The sequence below is a fragment of the Plectropomus leopardus genome, chromosome 20 (genome assembly GCF_026936395.1).
Source record: "Plectropomus leopardus strain MGB_pleo_1.0 chromosome 20, ASM2693639v1, whole genome shotgun sequence".
Lineage (NCBI taxonomy): Eukaryota > Metazoa > Chordata > Actinopteri > Perciformes > Serranidae > Plectropomus > Plectropomus leopardus.
In genome coordinates, this window is record NC_142195.1 from 4,287,128 (window position 1) to 4,310,198 (window position 23,071).

Sequence of the window (23,071 nt, forward strand, 5' to 3'; positions counted from 1 at the left end):
GTGGCTAAATGCTCAGCTGTGTTTACCAGCTAGTTACTAACTTTGGTGATCTGATATTTGGTGCTTGGCGGGCAGTGTGGGTGCTTCACACACATCTTCCCCCCAGCGGCACAGAAGATCTTTTCAATCAGCAGTTTAAAGCTGGACACCAAAGATTAGTGTCACCAATTCACCAATTGTCTCTCCTTCTGTTCCCAAAATATGACATTATGGTAAGAAAAGTGTTGTTGCAGAATATTATAATGTCACAGTAGAGTTAACCTTTGATCCTTTGGATATAAAATGTCAAAACTTCATCATTTTATCCTGGTAGACATTTGCGTAAAATTCTGTCACAATCAGCAGGTGAATTCTTGAGTTATGGTTACAGCAGGGTCATGGTAACCTTGACCTTTGACCACCAAATTCGAATCAGTTACACGTTTGTGCCAAATTTGAGGATATTTCCTGAAGGCGTTGCAATATCACATTCACAAGAATGAGATGGATGCAAGGTCACAGTAACCTTAACCTTTGACCTATGACAACCAAAGTCTAGTCATTTCATCCTTGACTTAGAGTTAAGGCTTAAGTCAAATTTGAAAAAAAATCCTTAAAGATTATCTTGAAATTATAGATATTATCTTGACCAAAATCTACTCAGTTCATGGTTGATTCTACAGGAGCGTCTGTGCCAAATTTGAAAAATTCCCCTTGAGGCCTTCTTGAGATATCACAAACAGGTCACGGTGACCTTGGCCACCAAAATCTAGTCAGTACATTGCTGAGTCCATGTGAATGTTTTTGCCAAATTTGAACAATTCCTTCAAGGTGTTCTACAGATAATGCTAAACAAAAGTGAGAAGGATGAGGTAACAGTGACCTTGACCTTTGATCTTTGACCACCAAATTCTAATCAGTTTATTGCTGAGTCCTGTTAGACATTTTTTGTATTTGTTTTGTATAAATCACATTCAAAAGAATGGGACGGCATCTGAACATTGGCTCTCTGTCTTGAACACATCTAACATGTTGCTATTTCCTGTGGAACCCTTTCAAGCTCCAAAATGACACCATTTGGTGGTTGGTGAAATATTTCTCTCAAGTTTAAAAACAGCCCTTTATGTTTGACACATACACAGAAGCCTGCAGCTTCTCAACAGTAGATGAATGAAGTGTAAATACCTGGAACAGCAGGGAGGTGTACTCTTTCAAATCAGCACCATATGTAGTTTACGCAAGCGCTTCAACTTCACCTACGAAAGCTTCTCAGAGCAGGGACACGATAATAACAGGAGGTCACCAGGTCATCTGTCAGTCACTTAATGACCAAGTTTCTCCATAAAAACATCATAAAATATGAGGGGAGTATTTAAAAAAAAAAAAAAAAAATACATAATTGAGTTTTGACTGAAATCATTGTGTGATGAAACGTAACACCACTGAATAAAAAAATATGCCTCCTCTTCTTTTTAGAAGAGATTCCTGCTTCTGTAATTCACAGTAAACAAAGTGCTCTACCTTCATCAGTGTCACTTCCATTTAAGCCCAGGGTCCCCAGGCTCCAGTGGGGGCCGGGTCGCACCTTGGGTCTTCATCAGGGAAGGTTATCGGCTCGGCACTTTTCTGGTATTGGTGGAGCCTGGTGAGGAGATACTCCACCACTAAGGGGAAGTGAGCGGATACGTCGTTTCTTTCCTCTGGATCTTTCTCTATGTCAAACAGCATTACGGAGTTTGATGGATTCACCAAAGAAGGGGTCGGCTCTGAGCTGTTGTGGCCGGGCCGCGGGAACCAAATGTCACAACCTGAACAAAATAAGATGAAGGACATTGAAAGGCATGTGGTGGAAAGGAGATTTACTCCACGACAATTTCAAGGTATTTCACTTACAAGTATTTCCATATAATGCTACATTATACAACTGCAGCACATCATATCGGAACAATTCTAGACATTTTAACTGCATTTATCTAATGGCTATAGTTTAAAGTCAATTAAAAAGCTCATAAAATAAAATGGCTTGTTAAAGATTAAATAAGAGGCTCATAATTCCTTTGGCCCGTGACACTGTACAAAAATAGCATCTAGATTGGGTGTTTTGATCTTTCAGATGTTTGAGCTATTTGTAGTAATATTAAAAAGACTTTTTCCATTTAAACTTCTTACATGATTTCATTTTTTTAAATGTTTGAGCCCAAAAAGGCAAAATTATCCAACATTTCATTAAAAAAAAAAGATATAGAATAGGTAAAGAACAGTTTTTCTACCCCAATAATCTTTTCATAATCCCTGAGAATAATGCTGTGATGATTAAGCATGAGCAAAATGACAAAAATAAACACATTTTAAGCTGGAAAGAGGGGATGTGTAGCATTCTAGTGATGAAATGTTCTTTACTCCAAATATTAAGCATATTATGTCACATTACCTTATGACTGTTATTGAGCCATGATTTTGAGAAAAAGGCCTTAAAAGTCAGCATTATGGTAACTGCAAATATACATGACAGAGTCCATTGATCTTCCAAACTGGGGGTGCATGCTGTACTCTGTGAGATGTCCCGGGGTGAAAAATTGACGGAAAAGCTTGGGGACACATTAATTTTTTATCCAGCAAGGTCATAAAAACAAAATACCCAGCAACATTGTGAAGGAAAACATGAAAATATTATTTATGTCAGAAAAACTGCTGTCCATTTGATGAATGAAGTTAGCACACAGTGCTGATGATTTACCACCATGCTGGTAAATCTGAATGAATTATACTTTGGTACTCACAGTAAATGAGCTTTCCTTAATTTGAACTGAGCAACTGAATTGTGGAGGATCTAACCGAGCGTATTATGCTCATACTGACAAAAGTTTAAGCATTTTAAGTTACATTTTGATGCTGGATGCTAAGCTGCTTAAAACTGCAGTACTTTCACTGGTGGCCAGTTGTCTTTACAAGCTTAAAAACTGTATTTATTATCTGAATTTGGCAATAAGATTTTCATATTTTAAAAGCCAAGACTTTGCTTATTTTTTTTTAAAAATACTTGTTTTATTTATCTTTTACTTATTATTATTATTATTATTATTATTATTATTATTATTATTATTATTACTACTTATTTATATATTTAATTTCCCTTGAATACTTGATTGATATAATTGTTTGGTTTTTTGGTGAGTGAATATGCTTTGCACCTTGTGGCCTGATGAGTGGGTGGGAGGGGACTTTATCTTGCTCATACACTCGTCTGAAAACACATTTTTGTACTGAATACATATTGAAAATCAAAAAACCTATTTACAAAAAAAAAGAAAAGAAAAAATCTAACTTGAGACGCTGACATAAATCAATATTTACCTGGAAATGGGCTGAAGAACGAAACAAACCCTTTGGAGGAGCGTGGCCCCTGTGGTGGGGACCACTGAGCTAAACCAGCTCTTTATAAAGTAGTTCCACCTCCACCTGCTGTCATGGGGTCAATTATTTGGGGTTTTTACAATAAAGTACTTTTACTTTGCATACATAAAGTACAGTTTTCTTTATACTTAATTTTAAATTATTGTCTTTTTTTATATTCATGCAATGATAATAAAATGATATGATGTTTACATTTTTAACTTCTTTCTCTTTTCTTTTTTTTTAAAATAATGTTCTCTATTAATGAACAATGTTAACAGTGATGATGTCTTTATTTTCTTCAAGTGCTCTCTTAATCTCTTTTTTTTTAAATGTTGTTTTGGTTGTAATCCATGTCATTGTGTTATTGTGAAGCCAAAGAAAATTTTCAAATTTTTGGACAAATAAAGATCTGAACTAATCTAATTGTGACTTTTACTTGAATAAAGAATCTGCATACTTCCTCCGCCACTGATTATCAGAGATAAGAAGTGTGTTTCTGTGCAGGAGTGTGTTTGATTTCCCGCTTCTCCTCTTAGACTAAACATGTCATTAAGGGTGACAGGAGATACTGACCCGGGTAGCCAGTCAGCAGCTTCCAGTTGGAGGATCGAATGGCCGCGTGAATGGACACATTGAAGGCAGAGTTGGCCCCGGAGCTTCGGCTGACCACCTGAGCCAAAGTTAACCGACGCTTGGAGCCAGGACCTGCGGAGAGCAGAGGACGGAGCTGATCATGGAGGTCATCCATCTTTTCAAAATATGTCTAAAAGCAGAAAAGTGCTGATTAAGACGATATTAGACTAACAGAGAACACAAAACGCCCTCTGTGGATGCCTATGTAAAGAATACGATGAAGGTAGACTGGCACCAAATATCAGTGCATACCTGTGAATCAAGGTGTCAAAATAAATACACCAATAAGAGGGAGCTCTAAAATCAACAGCAGGAATGGAGTGCTTCAAAACAATCGCCCCCTTTAAGAAGAGAGATTGTTATATGTATGAATTTCCTCCCAACACGTGGAACTTTTAGGGCTGTAGGAATCTGACAAATATGGTGGTAATGTGGTCAACTCAGCACCAGTCTCCTCGTCTCTGCCAAGCACAATGAATAATTTGCCATTGCTGCAGTCGGGCAGCTTTGCAAAGCGGAGAACAACACTCACAGTTACCAACTGGCATCATTTCACCACTTTCATGAGGCAAAAGTAAATAATTTATCTTTGTTCTGAGGGTGTGCAGACATTTGCAGCCTCTTGCCATGAGCTATTTCTGCTCTTATGGAAAATGTCTCCCAGAAGTGAGCACACCTTTTTTTTTTTTTTAAGTGGCCTTGAGAGTGTTTTCAGGTTCATGCTGCGTTTGACCCCGACAATATGGTCCTGATTAGACAGATTTGCAAGTAATTTGGGCGTCCTAGCACTGTCAAAAACAAGTAGTTCCTCGCATTCTTTGCATATAGACAAATCCACGCCCGCACAAAGCTGACGCTCCCATTGGAGCTCGCTTTTATAGAGTCGATTCCACCGCAACAACATGGCTGGAGAATTAAAACATTTCCGATCTCAGCGTTTTCACGACCACATGATAAAAGCTCTGACATTGAATTCCTCACTGATCATTGCGCAAAATGACACGTGGGTCTCCTAATTGTTCTCACATGCATCACGCTGATGGTTGCTCAATGTGGAGCAATCTCTGAACCAAAGCAGACTGGTGTTAACAGCTTGACTTGCAGAGCTCATGTCCTCTGCATAAGAACAGTAATCGACAATACTGACATCATGCCAGATCAAGGTGTTACCCCTTTGAAACCTGGATTGAAATCCCTACATTGTGCTGCGTTCAGAGGCCTTTTTTAAAACCTTTGAACCATGAGCAAATTGGTGTGGTTTTTTGTTGAAAACATGGGATAGTTGACAAGAAATTTCCTGCAAATTGCAAGAACTTAGTAGATTAAAAAAATATTTTTTAGCAAGCTCGCAAAAATTCCTGTAACAGAATGAATGTCTAAGGATGACAACTATATATTTAAAACGATTTTACAGAATTATTAGAATTTTTAACCTTTTTTTAACCAATTTCTTGTCAATAATAGGGCCATTTCTTCTTAAATTGATTCTTAAAACGATTATCATGATTACATTGTTTGTTTTTTGTTTTTTTTTTACAGAATTATTATAATTTTTCAGAACTTTTTCAGGTCGTTTTTTGTTGGTTTTGTTCGAATTTTCTTTTATTTTTTGTTGTTTTTTTCTTTTTTTCTTGCCAATTTCTTGGTAATTTTGGGGACAAGTTGCTTACTGCCTTCTCCCCATGTTTTTGCAGAATATCAAGCCAATTTGCCAAGGTTTCTGAGATTTAGGAGCCTCAAACACTGTCCATGTCTTAATTCTTTGCATAAGTGCCTCAAAGAGGGGCCCTGCTCATCTGGATCCACAGCAGTAGAATCCACAGCCCCAAGAAAAAGGCTGGGGGTGTAGTGGGAAAAGACCCTGAGAGAGCAGAGGGGTATGAAGGGGAAATTTGGGGGTGATTTAAGGCTTGGGCCAAGTCCAGGGTTTCTCAGCGAGAAATTGAGGGACCCCTCTGCGACCCATTTAGCCTGGATCCCTCTTCTCAGACCAAATGAGAGCAAAGGAAAGGGGATTTTGAAACTTAAAAGGAGAAAGTATGTTAAAAAAGGGGGGGACATAGCTCTTTCATGAGCTAAATAGAGAGACTAAAAGAAGACGGGAGCAGAGGGGACGTTGAGAGACTGGCTCTGAAAGAGAGGCTGGCTTAATAGGAAAAGAGGAATCTTGGGCTGGAATGCACCAGGAGGAGCTGCTCGTCACTGTGGCGGCTGACAATAAAAATTCAAACACAAAACATGAACGCTTGTAAAGCAGCAGTGTCTTTCTTCACTAAGCTCTCTTATCATCCCAATGATTTAAACGGTAATGACCTGCAGTAGACTGGGAGGATCATATGAGCTCCGCTGGCTTTAAAGCTACATAAACAGTCATGTCTTAAAAATGTGATAAATCAGTGATTGGACTATAGATAAAGGTATTATTTCACATAGAGGCTGTTTGGGTGTTTCCCAGGAGTTCTTGGTTACTTTTGTAAATGCGAGAGTAGGTCAAAGTTTTATTTATTTTCGTTAATCATCTGACTCTGCAGTTCCTCTCAGTTTTACAGTGTGTTTCAGCTCCTTTTAGCTCATTGTTTGGTTCTTACATCTCACAGTTTAAGAGCTTTGGTCTGCAAACTGCAGTGAACCTTGTTTCCAGCTGCTGCAGGCAGATATTTAAAAAAAAAAAAAAAAAAAAAAAAGCTCTTCACATCCTGACTATACACTACCAAACTGCATACAAACAAAATTAGCAAATAGATAAGAAACAGCATAGAGCACTTTAACCCACTGGCCAGAAATGTTGGCACTGAGCATTTCTGTGTTATTAAGTAGCCGATATGCTGAAACTTTACATTTCAGTAGCACTGTGGTTCACGTGTGCTCAGGTTTATGCACAAAAACTACTTTGGTTATGGTAAAGTAAAGATGTGGCTAAAAATACCGATCCCTACTGGAAAACCAACAATGTCTCGATAAAAAGAAACCATTTTTCGTGGGGCTATTTGGATGAGAAAAACAGTGACAGGTTTGTTGGTATTGGACGGTGGTCCTTTGCGATATGAAACATGGCAAAGTAAACTCATATACTACATCGCTTTAGAAACATTGTTATAATAATAATAATCTTTATTTGTATAGCACCTTTCATACATAAAATGCAGCTCAAAGTGCTTTACATGCGAGAATGATAAAGCCTAAAAATACAAAGAAATATATTGTTATGAATATTGTTATGAAATAGATAGATAGATAGATAGATAAGCATCAGATTGAATTTAGGAACACAGCCAGAGTCAGAGGGCTGGAACAGATAAAGCTGTACCACGCTGACTCTGCTTTGCTCCATGGCTGTTGTCATAGAGATGAGAGACAGCTGACAAATGTTCGATCCGAGGAGGTGTCAATCAAAACATGATCTGCCACGCCCCCACACAGTCTAAAGAAATGCTGTTATCCTTCAAATCGGTTTTCCAATAGTTGGGAAAATGTATTTTCACTCAGATTCTGCAGATTCTACTGAGACACTCAACATTAATATAATATGTGCATTCGTACTATTTTAAGCCATGTTTCCAGAGGCTTTAACAAAAGGTTCAATTAACCCTTCGGGGGCTGGAAGAGCTGTTATGAAGTTATGAAGCTTCTGGAGCTATTATACCAACTGACAAGCATTTTTTTTTTATTGTTTATCACTGATAATCAGCAAGTGATTTTAACTATTTTGACGATATTGTAAATTATCAATCAAGGCCGGCCACCATTGTTACACATAGCCAGTGTGTAACAATGGTGGCCAGCCTTGACAGTTTTACTGTAGGTTTAAGAGAAACCAGTTAAACCCCATTACAGGTTTAGACTTTAAAACTCGTTTTGCATCATTAACAAATAAAACTACAGTGCCACATGGTATAAATCAGCAATAATTAATCTCGTACTGTACCTAGTGCAATCTAGAAGAGAAGAAAACTACCATACTTTTAGGAGATGAATGAAACAGTACTCATCCATTCTCCAGACATCCCATAATGTGCCTATTATGGTACATCTGTAAAACATTTCAGTCCAAAAATGTCCTCCTCTTATACCTTTGCTATTTCTGACTGTGTAACTAAAGGTGCAGCATTCTCCACACAGTCCGAAATAGCGGCCTCAGACCAGAACCAGGACCACCTGATATTAAGTGGTTTAGACAAGAATGAGACCACTCCGCTGTGTCTGACAGCCAAAAAACAAGGGCAGTCACATGATCTATTTCCTGGAAACCTCTCGACATCACAGAGTTTTAACTGTAAACACACACACACACACACACACACTAGACCTGAAACACCAGCTAGCTCAGATTTCAACACTGTTGACTGATAACAGTTTTAACCTTGTGTTATCAGAGTTCCTCAGATTGAAACAGAATAACAAACAGCATTTTATAAGGTCCAGGGGGGAAAAAAAGTAAATCCAATTAATTAAAAAAAAATCACATAATCTTCTTACACAAGAAAAAGATGTTTTATTTTAATATGAGACGGCCAATATTTATGAAAAAGTTGTTCATGATCATCTTAATAAAAACATATCCTCATAGAAATATTGTGTGTTTACACCTGATAAAGATACAAAATTAAAAGTCATCCACTGAAAATAATCCAGACACCATGTGGGACTCACCTCCAGCCAGAATCCTCATAAACTCTTAATCCACTCAAACAAATTTCAAACACTCATAATAAACGTAAGGTGGATTTCTAATGTGAGTTTAGTCAAATGTTATGTAACGTGCTATTCTTAGGCCCCCACTCTGCTTTGACTTTGTTTAATTGGATTCACCATGTTTGGCGTATTTGGGAATACCGGCTGAAACAATGAGCCTCTTGATACTTGTTGGCCACGTCGGGAAGAGAGAAAAAACTGCAGAATTACAACATTAGAAACCAGAGAGGACACATGATAGATATCATAAACACATGAGGAGGAGAGGTAACATGAGGTTTCCATCAACACCAACAGCACAGTTTCTCATCGGCAGATGAATACTAGTTTAAAAAAACGTCTCCATGTGTCTGTACTGGTTTCTACCCACAGTCCAAAGGCCTACAGGTTTGATAGAATAATAATAAACCCTTTGAGACCTTAGCAATGTGGCTTGATGTCTTTCAAAAACAAAAGGCAATGCGCAACTTCAGAAGAAATATATGAAAAAATAACTGAAAAAATGTCCACTGTTTAAGCAAAGCTCCTTTCCCTCTGGGCAAAGGACAAGATCAACCACTATGTAACAGTGACAATAATTTCTTGTTATTGTCTTGTTGTGCCGTTGTTATTGTTTAGGAAGTGCTGCCATAATATATTATATGCCATAATGTAATATATTCTGGTACGGTTCTGAATTGGATTAAGTCCTTCCTTCAAGACAAAGACTATTCAGTACCTATTGGCAGCTGTACATCAGAGCGTCTCCCAACAATGTGTGGAGCTCCGCAGGGGTCAATTCTTGGACCTCTGTTGTTTAATCTTGACCTAACACCATTAACTGAAATTCTAAAAATCTTTAAGGATTCGTATCATATTTATGTGGATGACATGCAAATATATATAGCCGTGTCACCAAATAACTACATTTCAATAAACTATTAGGGACAATGCATTAATCAAATTAGTAGCTTGATGTTCCAAAATTTTCTCCAACTAAGAGAACATGTTATCTATAATCACAGACTGGAGCGGCAGAATGCTGCCACTGTTTGGCTCTGTGTGAAAAAAGCAAAGCTGGCGTAATGAAGAGTCTGCGCTGCAGCCCTATCACAGGATCTCTGTGTAAAACGGGCTGTGGGCTCTTCCTGTCTGCCAGCAGTAAATCGAATCAGACCCAGGAACAGGCAGTAAGAATAACTAAAATGAAATCACCAACATTGTTTCTGATGGTCTCATTTGATTCTGCGTGTTTCAGAGGCATCAGTATTAAAATGAGACTGTTTCATAAACGTTACAAACTCCTTGTAGCTGCATTAATAAGTTTCCTGTAGGAGTAAATGGCTGTGTATTTTTATTTGTGAACTCTGTGAAAAGACTGATGACCAGTCCAGTGTGTATCCTGCCTCTCACCCTGCACAAGGTTTACAGATAAAGGGTTGATGAATGAGTTTAAACCCGTGGTTCCCAACCTGGGGAGAGGTCACCAGAAGATTAAGGGGCTATTAGATAAAGAGGTAAACAAGCTTCAAAGCAGAGATTCCATTTGCTTCAGGGAGCTTTTAAAAAAGATGACATGTAGCTGAACTGCTATGAAACAAAAATGGATGTAAAGTAAATTTCCAGCTTTACATAAAGAGTGAAATGATCTCAGCTTGTTGGCAGGATTTGCTGCTAGGGATTTTTTTCTTTGATTGGATCTCTGCAGTTTGTGTCAGCAAATGTTTGTATTTATATCAGAATTTCAAAATCATGTCAAAATTTTCTCTTTGTCAGGTCTGGTCGGAAGCACACATACATGCATACACTGTATACACACACTTCCACAGCACAGGACAGTTAGTGAACTCATCCTCAACCCTGGCCAGATCCACTCATGAAGCCCTAAGAGTGTACACAGGCTGGGAAAAGCCCTGCTGATGTAGGACAGTGATACTGTTCTTGCTTTCCTTTGGGGCCACTTTTGCAAAATGAAATATATAGGATTTTAGGATATTTTAAAGATTTTGGGACATTTCTAGGATTTCTGGATGTTTCTAGGATTTAAAGACACTTCTACAATTTTAGGACATTTTGAGGATTTTAGGACGTTTCAAGGATTTTTGGGACATTTTGAGGATTTTAGAATGTTTCTAAGATTTTAGGATGTTTCTAGGATGTCAGGACTTCTTGAGGACTTAATGATGCTTCTGGAGTTTTGGGCTGTTTCTTGGATTTTAAGGATTTTAGGACATTTTGTGGATTTTAGGATGTTCTAGAAGTTTAGGATGTATCTTGGATGTTAGGACATTTGTAAGATGTTAGGAGTTATTTGTTGAAGTTCGGGATTTTTCTTGGTTTTTAGGACATTTTGAGGGTTTTAGGATATGTCTAGGATTTTAGCATGTTTCTAGGATTTCAGGACGTTACTTGGAATTTGGGACATTTCTAGGATTTTGAGACATTTCTAGGATGTTAGGCATTAACAGGACTGGTGGGCCGCCTAGCATCAGGGGCCAGATTTGGCCTGCAGGCCGTAAGTTGAAAACCACTGATGTAGGGTGAAACATGTGAACTTACATGGAGCGATGTCATCATACAGAGGGTCAATGTTGTGCAGCAGCTCTAGCCGGGGTGAGGCAAAGCCTTTGCTGTAAGACAAAAGCAGTGTAACTCTTAAACATATGGATACACAACCAACTAACACACACAGCACCATGTTTGACTCATGCACAGTAAAATCCACTGGGATCTGTAAATCTAAACCAGCTGGCCGTTGTTCACCAGGCAGTCATATGCTCTGACCGCACTTCACCACAGAGAAAACACACTGCTCTTACTGACCACAGTGTCTGATAACACGACTAAAATAACTCTCTCCCGCCTGCCTACTGTTCTGGGCTCTCATTCGCTTTTCACTCCGCCGGCCGAGCTGCTGTTTTCTGTAACCGGCCCAGACAATTAAAACCTAAATGAAACTGTAAAGCAGAGAAAACAAACAGCAGTTTGTGCGTTGTTGTTATGCAGCTCACACGGCAACAGGCAGCAGGCAGCGGTCAGCTGACGTGCGTCAGCCAATCGAGTCAAGTGGAGGCTGTGAGTAGTAGTTTGTGGTCCGGGCTAAGCCTTGATTTTCTGCTGGGGCTCTGCTGCAGCCCTCAATTTCACCTCCTTTCACTGGGTCCATATTTAGTTTACAAATATAAAGTGTCAGTCAAACAGGAGGCAGTGACAGCCTGTGTGATGACCTGCACACAAACCAACATGGAAAGTGCATCTGTGGTCTGCCAGCAGTTCCATGTGACTTATTAAATCACTATCAGCTTCTTTGTGAAGGTCTATGAGACAAACTTGAAGTGATAGTTCAGATTTTTAAAAAGTGGGTTTGTATGGGTACTTATTCATAGACAGTACATTACCTATAGTTAGACGTCAGTCAGCAAGCCCCCGTTTAGTCTGACGTGGAAGATAAGCAATGTACTGCTGTGGAGGAGGTCAGCAACAAAACATATTTTAGCCATTAAAAAAAGTCCCACCCGATAAAACAAAATTAGTATCCATGCTACAATAGCTGACATATATGAATATTAAATTTGGTCAAACTATTTATTTTGTTCACTCTGTTTTGTTTTCTTTAAATTATTTTTATATTACTAGACATACCATTGTTATTATCATTCTTATTTTCATTATTGTTATTTATTTATTTAATTTTTTTGTTTTTTGTTTTTCTCTCACTGTTTTTTCCCCTTGCACATAAACACAACCACATGGGTGCCATACTGGACAAATCTTCCCAAATTTGCGTGCTTTTGCAAGATATTAGAATTATTTTATCATTATTTGCCCTTCATTCTTTTCCTTTTTTTGTTTATTTATGTTTGTTGTTGCTGCTGTTGTGTATGTAACCTTATTTTTCTTTGTGTCCATTGATGATTTTCCCCACTTCACACCATAGTTGTACCTGTAAAACCACCGCTATTTTACACTTTCTGATTTGCCTTTTGGCATCAAGAAATTATGAATACCATTATTAATAATAATTTATCTATGTATATATATATATATATATATATATATATAGAGAGAGAGAGAGAGAGAGAGAGAGAGAGATATTTTTATCTTTATGAGTTTTTCGTCTGTTCTTTCACTTTTTCCCTTTTTTTCCCCTTTTTAACATTTATTTCTTAGTGATTTTTCTGTGGAGGCAGAGAAATGTGTGCAGCACTTGAAGTCCAAGACAAATTTCCCCAAGGGGACAATAAAGTGTATTGTATCGTATTTTCTTTTTTCTTTTTTTTGTGTGCTAAATTTAACAAAATTTTCTTGCAAAACTCAGAACTTGTAACTTCTTCCTGTATTTTGGAATAAAGTTAACTCTGATATTAACGAATGAATTGCAACATCTCAGGTCTGTTACCAAATATGCACAAAATATTTGTAGCTAATTAGCCGATCCAGCGGCAGCCCCTCATAGCTCTCTGAGGCGGAGGTGGGGATGGAGGGAGGATAAAGGGGAAGAGGACAGGGATGGAAGGACTAGAGATTTGTGTGAGAATGACTGATGGAATTTCCTTCTCTTTGAGCTCCCATTGCCACAGTAACAAAGGGCTTATTGAAGGCTCCTACAAGAGCAGGACGCTGGTCAGGGAGGCAGGCAGAGAGCTGCAGCGAGAGCACATGATCAGAGAGAGGCACAAAGAGAGGGCAGGCTGTCAAAACTCAACAGCTGCTATCATTCACACTGTAAACTCTCACCTGCAACCCCAAAATCCCTCTGAGTGCAGCAGCCCAGCTCACCTGATTGTGTTCCACACGTTGAATCCGTCCAGCGGCTTTGTGCCGTTGGTGCTCCCGCCAGCCAGGCCAACAAGTGTTGGCAGCCAGTCGGAGATGTGGATGAGTTCGCGGCTGACTGTCCCCGGCTGCTTCAGTAGCGGGCTAGCGACAAATCCGACTCCCCGGATCCCTCCTTCCCACAGCGACCACTTCCTCCCTCGCAGTGGCCAGTTGCTGCCACCGCTCAGCGTCTGACCTCCGTTATCTGAGGTCAGAGCGGAGGGAGACAAGCAGAAAGAAGACAAAGATAGGTGAGGGATTTCATATCAGAAAAAATTGAAGATAAAGGCATAAAGATGAGATCCGCTGAGGTGTCAGTGAATGTTGTACAAGACTAAGAGTCCACAGCCACCCTGGACCCACAGAGAAACCAAACCAGCATTTAAATGCAGTATTTTCACAGACTGCAGAGTTCACAAACTTCCAGCAGAGATAAAGAGGTGAGAGCAGAGTGGAGATATTTCATTTAAATGTTGGTTTTGCCTGACAGAAAACATGTTATCTTTCCAAGCAAAGAGCAGACATCTGAGAGATCACAAAAACACCTCTGAAAACACAGCAAGCTGCTGGATAACAGATTTAAACTACAATTACCAGCTTGTGCTTGTATGCCTCAAAAAACCACTCAAGTTGCATTTACAATTTACATCAGTTTCTGTGAAAACATAGATGCCTCACACACATCTTTGCCCCGGCAGCACAGAAGATCTCTACAATCAGCACAGTTTCACGATTAGTGTCACCAATTCAGTATGTGAACAAATGTCTCTGCTCCTGTTTTCGAGTTCAAAGTGATTTTCCAAAACATAACGATGTCACAGTGATGTTGATCTTCTAGATTTAAAATGTTAATCAGTATATCTTAATAGACATTTGTGTGAAATTTTGTCATTTTAGTATATGAATTCTTGTTATGGGCAAAAAAAAAATGTTTTGATGGGTCACAGTGACCTTGAACTGTTTATCACCAAATTCTAATCAGTTCATTCTTAAGTTTAAATGAAGGTTTGTGCCAACTTTGATTTGAATTTGATTTTTTGCTCAAAGTGGAGATATTGCACTCACAAAAATGAGACAGATGAAGTCACAGTGACCTCAACCTTTGACCTATGACCACCAAAATCTAATTAGTTCGTCATTAAGTCAAAATGGACGTTTGTGCCAAATTTTGAAGACATTCCCTCAAGGCGATCTTGAGATATTGGATCCACAAGAATGAGACGGACAGACTAACAGACACAATGTCTTCCAGCCTCTGCTATTTACTTTTGTAGGACCCATAATATCAATTTTTGTTTTCTTGCCCCATTCATCCAACATTTTTCAAACGTAATTTCAGCATGTTGGCATACATGGAGGGAAAGATGGAACGCACAGAAATCTTGAAAAAAGTACATGATGGTAAACTAAACGTCACACATCGACACATTAGAGCTGCTTTGGTGGCCACTAGAGAAAACAACATGTTACAATCTGTAGAAGGTTATCCATGGAAGATTTCTGCAAAAATCACATGATACTCCGAGATATTCCATCAGTTTTCTATAACTTTCAATGATTTTTACTAATTCCATAACTATTCCAGGCCTGAAAAAATGTGACTGTGATATTCCATGACTTTTGCAGGTTTTCCAGGTCCGCAGGAACCTTGAAAGTACAGCTGAGGACGAGGAAATGTTATTAGTTTTGCAGGGTTTCTTGTCATAAACGTGAAGGTATTGGACAAATTAAAAATCTGACGTGATGATTGCACAACAGGAAAAGTCAGAAGATCACCAAAGTCAGTGGGATTCCTCCTCTGGGGATCACGAATGTCTATAAACCTTTATAGAACTTTTATAGAACTCTATAGAACATGTTGAGATATTTCATTCTGCAGTATAGTGGTGGACTGGCCTGCACTGCCACCTATAGAGCACTAAAACAATAAAGCAATGTTCATCCATTTGTCCCCTCTGTAAGACAAATACTCCTGCATATTATACAACCATTACACAAGTGGACACACACACACACACACACACACACACACACACACACACACACACACACACACACACACACACACACACACACACACACACACACACACGGAGGCAGTTACACTGACTGTCATCATCCCAATAAGTCCGTCCAGTACAAACACACTTGACCAATCACGTCAAGGCAGGGCTCCCGGTGTCATGCGAGTCCAGGAAATAGCCTGTACCGATTCCCAAACTGTTCTGGAAAAGACCGTCTGCCCCTTAATGCCTTTTCAAGCTGCTCTGGCTCTCTGCAGGCCAAGTTCTCTCTCCGTTTCCCAGCTTCCCCTCCACTTTCACCTACAGCTCTCGCACTTCACTTGCTTACAGTAAAGTCCCGCACAGACACAAACTTTCATCATGAAGGAATTCCAAAGTTCGGCCTCATTGCTTTCCCGTTGAGCCTGACATATGTGGGTCACTGATAACAGCCTGAACATGAGAGAACTGAAATTATACATATGACAAAAAGAAAAGCCACTGATAGACTTTACTCAGACTATTTTTAGTAAGAGGTGTTTATAGGTTAATAAAGCATACACAGTGCTGCAAGATGTATTCAGATCCTTTACTTAAGTAAAAGTACTAATACCAAACAGAGTACTCTACTACAAGTTTAAGTCCTGCATTCAAATCTTACTTAAAAGTATGTATTACCTAAATGTATTTTAACCCTTTGAAACCTGGAACGACAGGAACATGGCAAGAAATGTCCTGGAAATTGCAAGAAATTAATAGACTTACACTGAAAAATCTTTTTCCATGTTTTCCATGACTGTATGAACCCTGACAGAGAGGTCTGGGCGCTGGCAAGATGGAAGGAAGTTTTTCAGAGCTCATTTACACACGCTACCCACAAAATATCCCTTCAGAAGGAGGAGAATCAATCCATAAAGGAACACTTCATCCTTCAGTTTATCACAAACATTCAACAGGACAGGACAGGGATCAAAAAACATCCCTAAAAGTAGCTAAAGATGCCATTTATTTCCCTCCGGATGTAGTGGAGTAGATGTATAAAGTTGAAATGTGATAACAATACTCAGTACTGAGTATATTAATTGTGTATTTAAGTCCAGCACTTAAGCAAATGTATATTGTTGTACAATGTACAGTGTACAATGTTAGATTCCACAACTGCCTATATAACAGGGAGCAGTCAGCTGTTACATAACCTGTGCATCTAACTGACACAGGAGGAAGCAGGAAGTAGTTTTTCTCCAGCTTCACATCAGCAGAGTCGGTGTCTGTGCAGCATATGGCTGCCTGAATCCTTCAGTCAGAGCCAAGCACCAAATGTGTGGAAGCAGAACAATGAAACAGGCAACCTACCGCAGGCATTTAAAAAACTTAACTCTCACAGCATTGTTCCTGTCCTCTAATTACCCTTTAAAACCTCCCTAAAATAACCCTCAAAGGAGCTACCTACTTCAGATGTGATTCATTAAAAGTTCCACATGTGGAAACTAAAGAGCAGGCGCATGTTCAGATGATGCTGAACAACCTCACCTTTGGCTACAATGATTATGCTCTTTATCAAACGTCAATGTGATGGGTGTCCAGTGGCTCAGTGGATAAAGCCGGTGCCCCATATATGAAGGCAGTGTCCTTGCTGCAGCAGCTGTGGGTTCAATTCCGACTCGTGGCCTGCTTCTGAACTATTTAATAAAGGCAAAATTGCCAAAAATAATCTTTAAAAAAAATCTTTTAAAATCTTTAAAAAAGTCTATATGATGTTTTTGTTGTTGATTCTTTAGGTTTACTGGTACTGAGATTTCAGATGTGTTCTGTCTTTAACCCTTTGAAATCTGGACCGACGTCGCTTTTCTTGTGCTGCGGTAAAATGCCATTCACAAGTATTTAAACCTTTGAACTTACAAATATTTGGACTGATTTTCTAGCCAAAACATGGGAAAAAGTTAATGGGCAACTTGGCAAGACATGTCCTTCAATTTTCAAGATATTAGTAGATTTTGTATATATTTTGTATATATGTATAAATGTATATCTATATATATATATATATATATATATATATATATATATATATATATGAAAAAATGTCCAGAAAATTGCAATTCTAATTATCAAAATGATATATTTAAAATCATTTTACACAATTATTATAATTTTTAAGCACTAATTTCAGCACATATTTTTAGTTTCGTTCTTATTTACCATTGTTGTTGGGTTTTGGGTTTGTTTTTTTTTACTTTGTTTTTTGTTTCTTTTCGTTTGGTGCAGTTGTTTTTTTGAGTGTTTTTTTTTTTTTTTTGTTTGTTCGTTTTTATTTCACATTGTTTTGTTTTTGGTTCGTTGGTTGTTATTTTTGTGTGCTAATTTTCTTTTACTTTTTACTAACTTCTTGCTATTTTTCAAGTTTAAGTTTTTTTTAAAGAAATTAAACCAATAAGCTTAGGTTTTAAGGGGTTAAATATCTATATCCAGCTTGAGACATCCTGACAGAAAACCCTGTTAAACAAATATAACAAGTCACTGCTCTCTACTGGACATTCTGGGAATTACAAGAGCTATTTTAATTCTTGTATCCAGTCCTGGAAATGTTGCAAACACTAAACATGTGGCAATATCTGTTTCATGTGCCTCCCCTTTGACCACTTTGTGTGATAAAATGTGTTATCTAACCCTGTGATACTTTAATTGAATAAACCTGTCACCTGAACTCCTCTAAACACTGAAAAATTGGCTTTGATGCTCAAAGAAAGTGTGTTTTTGATGCTGACGCAAAACAGTAATTGCTCGTTATTTAGCTGACGCTGATTTGGTTTCCATTCTGGCAAACTATGAAAGAGTCAGACGGGAGAAAATAATAAACTGGGGAAAACACTTAAGCATTCACAAAGGCTTTCACCTAGTTATCCTATCTATGTGCAAAACAAGTTTATTGTAGGTTTCGATTGAAAGAGTTAAAGTTCACTCTAATTAAAGGTTACTTCATCATTAAAAACATGAGAAAATAGGGTCCAAGTTGCAAGGACCCTATTTTCTCATGTTTTTGTGTGTTCCCACTGACAACTGGGAACAGCAGTTTTTTAAATCTGTAGATCTGCAGCTGTCAGTGTCACTTATGGAAATTACACACCATCAATATATCCAAGTGCTTGTTTTTGTCACTGACAGGCTCAGACTGCTATTCTATGTGCATTAAACATCATGATGAGGATCTCTACAGAGACAGACCTTTGTGTTAAGAGTACAAATCTTGTTGTCGGATCAGAAACGGCCTAAAAATCAGTATAGCCGAACCCACCAGACTCCAGTTAAAAACAGTTAAAAACAGTCATTTAAGTGTTTATAGTGCCTTTATGTTTTCTCATCTTAATGAGTGATCTAAGGGTTTATCTCAACCAAACAAAAGATGGTGATTGTGAGAATAGTGGAAGGACAAACAAAGACGACTTGGAGCAGTCGTCGAGCAGCAGTGGTGGTTTTGCCAACATCGATTTCGGGGCTATTTCAGACTAAATAAAAAGGGTCTTACTCTCTAACAAAAAGGTTTATCTTGGTAAGGATCATTTTCAAAATGGAACAGACTTAGAATAACAATCTGAGCCTGTCAGTGGCAAAAACAAACACTTTAAGTTGACATGGATTGATGTTGCACAGTTGCCCAGAGTTGTTACATTGCAGCTTGTTTCGCTGCTGCCAGCCGTGACAGTCTCCTCAAAACTGGACCAATTTAAAATATAGTTGTTACCCATAGTCACATAGACACAAAAACATCCAAAAATAGGGTCCAGGTTAAAAAACTCTGAACCCACCCTTTAAGTAAGATAATCTAGTGCTTCAGCCAAGTACAGCATTTGTTTGCACCTTAAAATGTTTCAGCAACATTCCACGGAAGATAAATTGTTCCTTATCCAGCGTCTCAGTTTAAAAACATACCTGTTGAGAATACCAGGATTGTGTTGTCCCACAGTCCTCTCTGCTGCAGAGCCAGAGTGATGTTGCCCACTGCCTCGTCCATGGCCGACACCATGCCGGCATACAGCCTGCGATGGGGGTCTTTGATAAAACTGTAGGGGGTCACGTAGCGCTCCGGCACCTGCAGGGGTGCATGGACCGCCTGCAACGCCATGTAGAGGAAGAGCGGCTGAAAGATAACGAGAGCAGCATGTCAAGACTCACCTCTGTGACTTACTGTTGTAACGGGAGCAGCGGAGGCAGCTCTCATTACAAACATCAGCACTGACACATTATGACCTTTTAAGCTGCTATACCAAAATTTGTCAGCCAACAGTTGCTTATTAAACATTCAGCAGCTACAAAGAAACATTGTCAGTCATTTAGAGTCGTGTTCATCTGATGAATGTCAGTCCAACATTCACTCTCTTTCAGTTCTGTTTTTGGTCCCTACCCACTCCTGAGTGTGATATCTGTCTCTTCAGCTGCTAAGTGCTTCACTTTATTCACAAGCTAGTCGCAAACTGTCTGTCTGCTGTTTGGTTGCAGTGTAAAGTGGGTTTTCACAGCTATTTCAATGACTCCTGCAGCCAAAAACAAGGCTATGAGAGTCATGATAGTGAACCAAAGGCGTAAAGTTAAAGGCCAAACAGCAAAACATTCAGCTGAAACTCTTTAAAGCTAAATATGAACTAAAGACGCTTTAAAAAGTTACATAATCCCGCTTTAACTGGCAGTGAGATTCTGAAGATCCAGTTCAACAGATGTGTGTCGACAGCATATTGCATCTATTAAGTGCTACATCATGGGCATCCGGACTTGCTGAGTTACTTCAAGACGTTAGCCTCTCATCCAAGGAGCTTCTTCAGTTCTTACTGGTTTATTATTAATACTGACTGAAATGTTTTCAATAAACTCAAGTCCGTCCAGATGCCCACAATGTAGCATTTAGAATTACCATGACCTGGATTACTGAGAAACTTCAGCAAAACATATTGAATCATTTCCTGCTCATACAAAATGGCAAAAGATATATTAACCTCAAAGGTATTTAAATGTACAATATGTAATTTTCTGCCATGAAGAGTCTCAATCAAAACAATTACAAAAGCAGGAGCAATGCAGTCATTGCAGTCCGGTTCCTTCAGTGTTCATTGCTCACAGGGTTTTTACTGAGAACTGAATTATCCACAGTAGTCTCTTCCTCTCGAAAATAAACAGACCCCGTGATAAAAACCTGTGAAAAAACTAAATAAAGCAGTTTCATGTTAAAAATCAATCTTTATCAAGTGTGCTATTTGGCTCATCACGGAGAGGTTTCTGCTAGTATTTTCTCCTCCTTTTTCTCCGATAACTTAAGATCTAGATGTTCAGAAGAGTTTTCAACAGGAGCCGAATTATTCTCAGAGGTCTCTTCCTCTACAAAACAAACAGACCAAGTCATTAAAACCATTAGAAACGCTGAATAAATCCGTTTCAAGTAAAAAATCAGTATTTCTCCAACACTGTTTGGCACATTGGGCTGGGGTTAAGCTGTAGCTAACATTTGCTTAGCGTGTTTCTCTCATAACTTAATACTGAGAAATTCAAGAGGTTTTTGCCATGAGCTGAATTATCCACAGAGGTCTTATCTTCTCCAAAACAAACAGACAATGTGATTTAAGCAAGTGAAAACACTGAATAAAGTTGTTTCACATTAAAAATCAGTGTTTCTCCATCACTGTTTGGCATTTCAGGGGCTGGAGCCGAGCTGCTGCTAACGTTTGCTCACCTTGTTTCTCTGATAATTTAAGATTCAAACATCTGATAAATAAAATCCTTCCTCTGATTAAAACATATAGATAAAAATGACAAAGATCTCAAAGGTGCTGCATAAAAAAGTGGCTTGAAACAACCTTGATGAATGCGCAAAGGGTGACAGTGACTAAATCACGCAAACCATGGCCTTGAATAAAATGACAGATTTTTCCAGGTTTGAGCATTTTTGAAAATATTTGGAGTACTGTAAGCGCACAACTCGACAGTCTTTTTTTTAGATGTTTTAATGTGGAAAAGTTACACATTATATCTTTGAATAAAACACAGCTAGAAATATATTAAAAGAGATGATGGCTGCTGAATTCTTCTTTTTCTTGATGGCACATTTCTAAAGTTCCTCACATGATTAGGATCAGGTTTTACTGCTCTACACTCTGCGTGTGTGTGTGTGTGTGCGCGTGTGTGTGTGTGTGTGTGTGTGTGTGTGTGTGTGTGTGTGTGTGTGTGTGTGTGTGTGCGCGCGCGCGTGTGTGTGTGTGTGTGTGTTTCACCTTGTTGGGGTTGTGTTTGTCAATGATGCTGGTGGCCCTCTGGCTGAACAGCTCAGTAGAGTAGTCTCCTTTAAACGCAGTGGCGACCTCTTCTCCCTCCCGCAGGTCTAATGCACAGCGGGTCACGTTCAGAGAGGAGATGGGATGACAGCGGACATGAGTGAAGTAATCCTCGCTGCCTGTCAGGTAGCCTGGAGCACACATGAATCCAAAAATAACTGTCAAGAATAAAAGTGCATCAATAGTTAGATCAGAGGTTTTATTTTTTTAATGAAACATACCAAAGTACGTGTCAAAGCCGCGGCGTGTGGGCAGGCAGTCCTTCTTGTACATGCCCAGGTGCCACTTGCCCACCATGTGTGTGGCGTACCCCGCCTCTTTCATCAGCTGGGGCAGCAGTTTCTCATCCAGAGGCACACAGTACGGCTGACAGGGCCAGATGATCTGGTGCTGCATGCCTGTGTGGATCTGAGGGAGAGGTTCAACAAAAAAAAAAAAAGACATAGTGTTTGGAAATAAATTCACAATGTGTTGAAAACGCCACAGAGCAACTTGTAAGAATAGTAAAGGGGGAACTAACTGCCTCTATGGAGACTGTGATGCAAACAAAAGTTTCAAAATAAGGACTTTGTCCTCTTGTTCTACTTTCCAGTCCAAATTAGTTCTTTTCCACCTGGAAAGTCTCTCTAAAATTGGAAAAGTGTACAAACCTAAAGTCATACCATCATGATGCAGAGGAGGCTAAAAGTACAGTTCTGATATTTTGAAGTGGGGTTGTATGAGTTACAAAGTCAGTGTATTACCAAGAGTAAATTGGGGTTGGCATGCCTCCAGTTTGAAGAGGCAGGCAGGAATCTGACACTGGACTTAAGACCGTGGATGGGTTCATCATAAAACATATTTTAGACACTTAAACCAACACACCGAAAATAATCAATATCACTTTAAATATACATTATATTGAGGGTATTTTCACAGTTTTATCTTTCTATCAGACAGCAATTTCCAACGGGGAATTAAAGCCGTTATATTGCTCTCTTCAAAGCCAGACTCCAATAAGAAAACAGTGATTTACCATCGCTGAACACAGGAGCTGCTGGTCACCTGCTGCCTCCATCAGTTCTTTTGCTTGTGTTACTGTGTGACTTTGGAGTTTAAAGGAATTAGTTTAGCTTTAAAAAAACACACACAATAACACAAAATAGAAAACTGATCAGTGCTGACTTATATTTACTGTTGGTAATATATTGATTAAGCATAAGTATGCCATACAACCCCATTTCAAACATCTAAACTATCCCTTTAACCCCTTGAAAA

General features: G+C 38.9%; 1 protein-coding gene across 2 annotated transcripts in view; it reads right to left on the reverse strand.

Annotated features, from left to right (window-relative positions):
* The window catches only part of arsb (arylsulfatase B), a 34,667-nt gene that overhangs the window by 8,445 nt on the left and 3,151 nt on the right, over positions 1-23,071 (reverse strand). For both annotated transcript variants that reach the window (XM_088071410.1, XM_042508831.2), the window contains exons 2-8: positions 22,036-22,222; positions 21,755-21,945; positions 19,428-19,635; positions 13,459-13,702; positions 11,239-11,309; positions 3,949-4,080; positions 1,501-1,787 (exon numbers count right to left, since the gene is read on the reverse strand). In XM_088071410.1, the coding sequence (XP_087927536.1) occupies positions 1,522-1,787; positions 3,949-4,080; positions 11,239-11,309; positions 13,459-13,702; positions 19,428-19,635; positions 21,755-21,945; positions 22,036-22,222 (1,299 nt within the window). In that variant the 3' untranslated portion in view covers positions 1,501-1,521. The remainder of the gene's footprint in view (positions 1-1,500; positions 1,788-3,948; positions 4,081-11,238; positions 11,310-13,458; positions 13,703-19,427; positions 19,636-21,754; positions 21,946-22,035; positions 22,223-23,071) is intronic.